Source organism: Medicago truncatula, chromosome 2 (genome assembly GCF_003473485.1).
Source record: "Medicago truncatula cultivar Jemalong A17 chromosome 2, MtrunA17r5.0-ANR, whole genome shotgun sequence".
NCBI classification, from domain to species: Eukaryota; Viridiplantae; Streptophyta; class Magnoliopsida; order Fabales; family Fabaceae; genus Medicago; species Medicago truncatula.
In genome coordinates, this window is record NC_053043.1 from 18170995 (window position 1) to 18178699 (window position 7705).

At 31.2% G+C, this 7705-nt stretch overlaps 1 protein-coding gene across 1 annotated transcript; it reads left to right on the plus strand.

Annotated features, from left to right (window-relative positions):
* The first annotated feature begins 785 nt into the window (after nt 1-785).
* On the plus strand, nt 786-3076 carry LOC25486483 (protein ELF4-LIKE 4). The gene is made up of 2 exons (XM_013608062.3): nt 786-1000; nt 2422-3076. The coding sequence occupies exon 2, from the start codon at nt 2476-2478 to the stop codon at nt 2818-2820; it is 345 nt and encodes a 114-aa protein (XP_013463516.1). The 5' UTR covers nt 786-1000; nt 2422-2475; the 3' UTR covers nt 2821-3076.
* Nucleotides 3077-7705: the final 4629 nt, after the last annotated feature.

Below are 7705 nucleotides of genomic sequence, written 5' to 3' on the forward strand. Positions count from 1 at the left end.
TTTATGTTTCAATTACCTTTGAATTAGCAAGACCCCGCATGTAAGGATCACTGTGCGATTAGCAGGTGCTGTTAGGCATCAGATGGATATACCAAAGTAGGTAAATAAATTTGTAATAAAACTTAATAGCGAACAAAAAATAAATTAAATATAAACGACATTAAATTTAATAAATAACCAACAAAAATAAATAGAGGTTCATCTTAGAACTCTAACCCAAAAAGAATTAGTTACACATGACAACTAAAATAATTTACTAAAGATAAAAACATACCCTAGAAAATCAAGAAGTTTGGGCTAAAAGCGCATGCTTTACTCACAAAAAAGTAGGAAAAGATGCTTTCGCCCTGCACATTTTTGATGCACGGGGCGCACAACACTTGCCCTAGGCGTATTTGAGAGTTGAAGCTTAACCTTGACGAGCTAAGATGAGAATGTAGGTTTCTGTTTTTGGCCATTAAAGATAATCTAATGACTAATGAATCAATACAGATGAATGGATACATGGTGGTTTTGCGGAAGGGATAGTAAACCAGGTCTAAGGGTTGTGTTTGGAGTTTACAATGAGTCTCTGATCAAGAACGTTAAGGAGTCTCTGCACGTAAATATTAATTCCTCAAATCAACTAACAATATAATCGATGATAAAACTCTCGTCAAGATATTCAACGCCGTCGATGCAATCTCATGGCTGAAATTAAAATCAGATGCTAAAATATTAAAATAATACTAAATACCTAGGATTAAAAAAGAGAATATATATTTGTAAATATTAAGATTTAAGACACGAAAGAGGGTCCAAACGTGAGCGTGACTGTCAAATCTACATGTTTTCTTTCTCTCTCTTCTCTCTTTCTCTCTCTTTCTCTCTCTAAGCAGCGAAGAATTCATTCATTCAATTCACATTTCACAGCACACAGGTCTTCTTCTTCTTCGGAGATTCATCATCACTCTTCCGCTCAATCTTTCAATCTCAAATTATAATGTTCCCGATTCATAAGGTACCATGTTTTTTCTTTATACATAAAATTCTATTATCAATAAACCTTTCATTAATTTGTTTTACGTCGCTTAAACCAGAATTTTGATTTTATTTTTCATTAATCTTGTTATATTTTTTTTTTGTTCATACATTGATTATTTTAGCTCCATGTTTTTTTTTTCTCTCTTTCGTTCTTTTGTTTCTTTCTAGTTGAATAAAATATTCTCAGAAGATCTCTACAGTTAAATTGTTTTGAGATTCGTAATAACTCGAAATAATCAATTTATCAAATTCTCATGAGTTTATAATGCTGTTGCAAGATTTTCAATTTCAACTTTTTATTAATTTTTTTATTTGTTGTTGATTATTTATTATTTTAATTCTGAGCAATGCCAATTTTACGAATGTATGGATTTTGGGTTTTTAATTTGTTTTTGTGTTGATTTTTGCTTTTGGGTGATTTTTATTTTTTGTGGAAAAGGTTAATGATTGATTTTTAATTTTTGAGGGAATTTGAGTTTCTGAGATTCTTCTATGGAACTCTGTGCTTTTAGGGTAGCTATTTTTCTGAGTACAATAAAAAAAGGTACCCTTTTATGGAAACGGGATCTGCTTTTTCCCAATTCATAAATAAATTATTAATTATCACTATCCATAATAATAGTGCCAATAATAGTTCTATAGTGTACTTGTATTAGTAATTAGTAGTAATAATAATAATTATAATAATGCAATAATAATTAATTTTTATAAGAGTCTGATACCTCTGGAAAAGTAACTAATGGTGGTCATGATTTCTACAACAGACCTTGTCTCATCTGCCTAAATGCCTTAAACAATTCCAAAACTGCTCACGTTTTGTCTCTCTGTTATGTTTAAGTGCAGGCCTGTACAGATATAGGAGTATATCATTATGGATAAAATTATTTTTAATCAACAATAGACAGTTCACTACGGTAACACTGACACTTCTGATAGAAGACGTGTTTAGTGTTTTTCATGTGTTGTGTTAGACATTTTTTTTTAAAATTAATATGAGAATCGAAGTGTCAATATCGTTTCTGTTTAAGCTTTGTAGCATTGACACTTTTGATTGAAGTCATGTCAGATGTCTGATACGTGTTGTGTTTGACATGACACAGGCACATGTAAATATATTCAATAAATTCATATATTTTTTCAAAATTAATACCACTATCGATGTGTTAACTGTAAACTACAGCTGCAACCACGTTTCTTATGGAAATCGTATGTTGTGTCTAACATGACACTGACACATGTATTTGCATTTAATTAATTAATTTTCAAAAAATTAATACTAGTATCGATGTATCAATATGTGTCTGATGTTTGTGTTTGTGTAAATGCTATATAGGTTGTAACACTAACAATATATATTACTTAAATCATTTTCATATTTTGTTGTATGTTATGATGCAGGGTTGGTTCTGACTTGAATTGCCTTTTGAGTTCTGACTCCAAAAAATTACAAAAATGGAGGATGATACATTCTCTGGTATTGGAAATGGTACACAAATTGATACTAAGATATTAGGAACTTTTCAGAAGAGCTTTGTACAAGTGCAGAACATTTTGGATCAGAACAGGTTACTAATCAATGAGATAAACCAAAATCATGAATCCAAAATTCCTGATAATCTCAGCAGAAATGTTGGACTAATTAAAGAGCTCAACAACAATATTAGAAGAGTGGTTGATTTATATGCTGATCTTTCAAGTTCTTTTACTAAATCCATGGATGTTACTTCAGAAGGAGATTCAAGTGGTGCTGTGAAATCAGATGGAAAAGGTGGACACAAAAGACACAGGCCTACATAGAAAGAGGGTTTGTTTTTCTTAATTCTTTTGCTTTGTGGAGAAGCTTAACTTCACAATCTTGTTGAGGTGTAGAACATGTTTAGGCTCTTTAGTTGAAAACTGAAACTCTCTTCTTGTATTACAGGACTTTCTTAAGCTTATCACTTACTATGTTTTAAATATATAAAATTTATATGTTGATTATCCATCCCTATTCCTCTCATTGTAACCTTGTAATTTTGGATCTAATAAAAAATTAATCATGTTTCAGGTACTATTGATTCACCCTTCTGTTATTCAATATGGAAAATAAATAATAGTTTGTTTATTTTTTACTTTTTAATTTCTTTATAATTTGTGTGGCTTTCTCTCTTTGAACATGTGATGAAATACAATTTACAGATGAGAATTATTTTCTCTATCTGCTGTTTTAGCAATGATGAGTTAGATTGCATGAGTTAAGTCTTTCAACTTGCTTTAACTTTTCTCCTTGTAAAAAGGAGCTAAAGGTTCTTCACTAAACTTTGTCTATAATTCTTTTAGATGGGAACTCATCATGATACCTTTCTTTATTCTCTTTACAAGTTCAACTCAAAATGTTGGTCCCCTAGCTCTTACTTTAGATGATATATCTGAAATTGAGAATGGATTGCAGATACTCTTTTAGGTCCATTCCTATGTAACCTGAGCTTTTTACCAAATGCAAAATACTTGGTTTTAATTGCTTGTGTTTCCTTGTGGGTGGAAACTAAGAACAATACATTTTTTTTAAGGAAAATCTTAGTAATTAATTTGTTAGGGAGGAGAAAATGTTAGTAGCAGATATCGAATCCTAAGTTCGCGCATATAAATTACTCGGTGTCGCAACCTATGAAGCATCAACATAGACACGGGCACAACACAGACACCGACACCGACATGTCGACACCGATAATAATTTGAAAAAAATGGCATAATTCAATCTAATCATAGATATCGTGTTAGTGTCGGACACACGATACACACATAATCTGAGAGTTATCCGTGCTTTATAGGTTGCAACCCATACCACTGGACTATTCCTTTGGGGGTGGGGGTGGGGATTCAGAAGTATACATGTATGGAAGATGCCCTGAAACAGGGGGAAGAAATCAGCTTTAGGTAAATATTTTTTGTTTCTGATCACACACAACCACAAAAACAGAATCTTAGATAAGAGACCATGAGCTGTTGACTATTATTTTAATTTTTCTTCTTTTTTACTCAATGAATGATATTGGGTGGTAAAGTTAAGTATATTTTGTTATCTTATAGTTATAATACAGTAGTATACAGTATAGTCTCTAGAGGTAGATGTATGTAAACAGTGACACCCCAACAATATGACAAGGGACCCAAAGATTCTCTTTTGGAAGTTAACTTCTCCATGTTTATCTCTTCTTTCTTAGGTTCTTCCTCTTGATCTACTTTTCAATTTTCCCCTCCTTTTTATTCTCTTTATGCAATAAATGTCCTCAATGACAAACCTTATTATAGTTGAAAATTCTCTGGCTTGGATTTCTCTTTCTCTCTCTCTCTCACTCTCACTGATTGAGCAGATTCTTTGATGGTGGACCCAGTTTGTGGCAGCCTAATTTCCTGATCTTAGGAGAGAGGCCCACATGAGTGATTGCTGAAAATGGCTTGTTTCTGGTTTAGATTTTGCACATTGAAGGAAAGGACATTTTCCTCATCTACAAAATTGATTCCTTTATCCATATTACATACTAATCAAAAAATCACAATCAATTTACTTTGAGGTACCTTACTTTGATTGTTTATTATTGGTTTCAACTATTGAAATATATGCTTGGATTTTGACACTCTTAGAATGTTTAGTTATTGACTTCTTCAATTGATTTTAGCCTTGAATCAATTATACATAATCAATTCATTCAAATTCAATTTATGCCGTTGCAAAACCACCGAGCTTTCTAAAGCATCCCTGGTGGCGCAATTAAGGTCAAGTTGTTTAACTAAAATTTTGGTCGGGTCTTTCATGCCACAACAACATTTAGTAATTTAGATTTAGGATAGGAATAGGATATTCTTATGATATTTTTATTCAATAACACAATTATATAGAAACTTAAAAATACATTAATAATACATTTGGCTTTCACATGTGTATATGCTCCAACGATAAAGTCAATAAAGGTACGTTTGATCGGTTAAAAAATAAGTGATTGGAGAAGATAACTTCAGTTGTACTCTGTTTGATTTTAAAATTGTTGATGGGACTAGAAAGTTGAGAGGTAAGAAACTAGACAAAAGCTGAACTTTTTGTCTATCATTAAACCACAACACAACTTTTTGTCTCAAGTACAAGTTATGTAAAATAGCAAAATAACGTTTTGTCCATCAAACATTGTACAAAACAAAATGTTGTTCAATACCTTGAAAGTTTGTCGTATATTGTTATATCTTATGTTGTTCTGTTTTGTCTTGTGTTGATTTGTCAAATACTTATCTTTTAACAAATCAAACGCACCCTAATACTTTCTTAAAGGTAAACAATTCAATAAGACACTTTCGTTGAAGATGATCTTAATTTATCTCTAAATACAGGTTGAATTTGACCAGCGTGATTTTACTGAAGCAAAGTTATACTTTGAAGTTTCAACAAAATCACAGCACCACCACAGAAACATTGTCAAAGTCTGCCGTGATTCCAAACATGAGAACAACATTTATGCATTCCTTCACGTTTCTTGTGCTCACTTAGAAATCGAATATTAAGTACCACTTTCATTTTACACAATGAAATATAAGTGCGAAACTTTCCTATTCAAGACAATTTATTTACTTTTAGGCCAATGCAAATTAGGTCTGGCTCAAAATCTTAACCGTTAAAGTAAAACAACCTGTGACAGAAATTATGAGGGTTAGAGTCACACTTTCTTATAAAGGTTAAAAAAGGATTTTGGAATTATTGACTTAATTAGTTCATTATTGACTAATCACTTGTCACACTCTTGTTTACCACTGCACAAAAATGACATGTTGATAAAACATTATCAATTACTCATTTCATAACCAAATAAATAATATCAACTTGGGTGTGACATAATTTAGTTAAACCTTATCAGCCGCTAAAAGATAAAGCATAATGCAATAGATTAACCAATATATTTGTAGAGAGAGAGAATGGTGGGGGAACAGTGTTCCATACAGATATCATATGCATGCAATGTTTGAGGTAATCATCAAGGTTTGGAAAATCTTATATAAAAAATGTATTTGGTCCCTACCCAAGCCAAGACAAATTAAACATTGTCTAGCACATAACATGTGCAGTGGGAATCTACTTTTCTCTTTGTTCCTTGCATTTCCAGCAAATAGGTTGGAAAGGAGGCCAACTCTAGTTTGCTCTTAGAAAGCAATTTTTTTTTTTATAATAATGTAACTTGTTGATATGACTCTATTACTGTAACTTGATTATAATAATCCCCCCATGCCGGAAATATATTTGATTATGGCTAAATGACGATACTTATAATAATTTGATGATAATTTTAATAAGTTATCATCTTTTTTTCTTCTTTATTTTTGTATAAAACCAAACTCCTTTTACAAAATTAGTGTTATCTCAAGTTAGATTTGACGTCTATTGCGATCCTATCCGAATTGAAAGATTAGTTGTTACATATCCACAATGAGGATAATCACTCCAGATCTAATTAGCATTGTCCAAAAATTTAGCAACTGCGGTTACTTAAACATATCGTCATGGATCGATCTCTGACTCATAAATTAGTCTTAGTAGTTGAAGGATATACCATGATAAAAAAATTAAAAATAAACTAAGTACATTTTGTTGACCTTCTTGAAAGACACATGGTCATTAAAATTGCAAAATTAAGATCATTATTAGTTAACTTAGGGAGTTGACATTGCTACTGATTGGTTAATGGTGTCTACATCAGATTTCCAAATTACGTTTTAGAGATATATAAATCAGATTCTCTAGTACAAAGATGGTGTCTAATTAGCGAAGCTTCACTTGTCAATGTACAATGAAATTATGAAAGTGAACAGTTATAGTTATTTTTATTTATTTTTAAGGCTTTAATGTGTGTTTAGTCCCTGCACTTTCGCTCAGTTTTGGCATTGGTCCCTGCGCTTTTTTTTGTTTGACATTGGTCCCTGCACTTTCTAAAACTTTTGGCTTTAGTCCTTCCGTTAACTTTCCGTTAAAAAAAAAAACCAAAACTAACGGTGTGCCACGTGGCACACTAAAAAACAAAAAAAAAAATCAATTTTTAATTATTATTTTATTCATTATTTTTTTACTTAAAAATATCATTAGTCCCTGCACTTTCAGCATTTTTTGATATTAGTCCCTGCACTTTGGTATTAGTCCTTGAACTTTTTTTTTTTTTTTGAAATACTTTCAATGAAATTATTATGTTTTAATTATTGTTTTGTTCATTATTTTTATTAAGAATAATCATAAAAAAATAAAATCAAAAAATCTTTGTTAAAAAAAATTAAGTAATAATTGTATAACATTGCAAATGGAAATTGTATCGTATTAACACCGTAACAATAGATAAAAATCAACAAAGAAGATGGAAATTAAATTGCACTTTGGCAATATAGGCCTATAATTCTCAAAATGCACCAAAAAGATAGTAATTTGGCATCACAGGCCTCTCTATCTCAAAATAAACCAAAATGCACCACATAGATAGTAAGTTGGCAACATAAGCCTCTAATTCTCAAAATGCACAAAAAATATAGTGAGTTAAACATAGGTCTCAAATTCACAAAATACATCAATAGGTTCTAAAACCTCCGATAATCTTCATTTGAATTTTCATTGGGATCTCCATCTTCATCTTCAATTATCTTTGAGAGGTTTATCTTCATCTTACAGTTTTTGAGT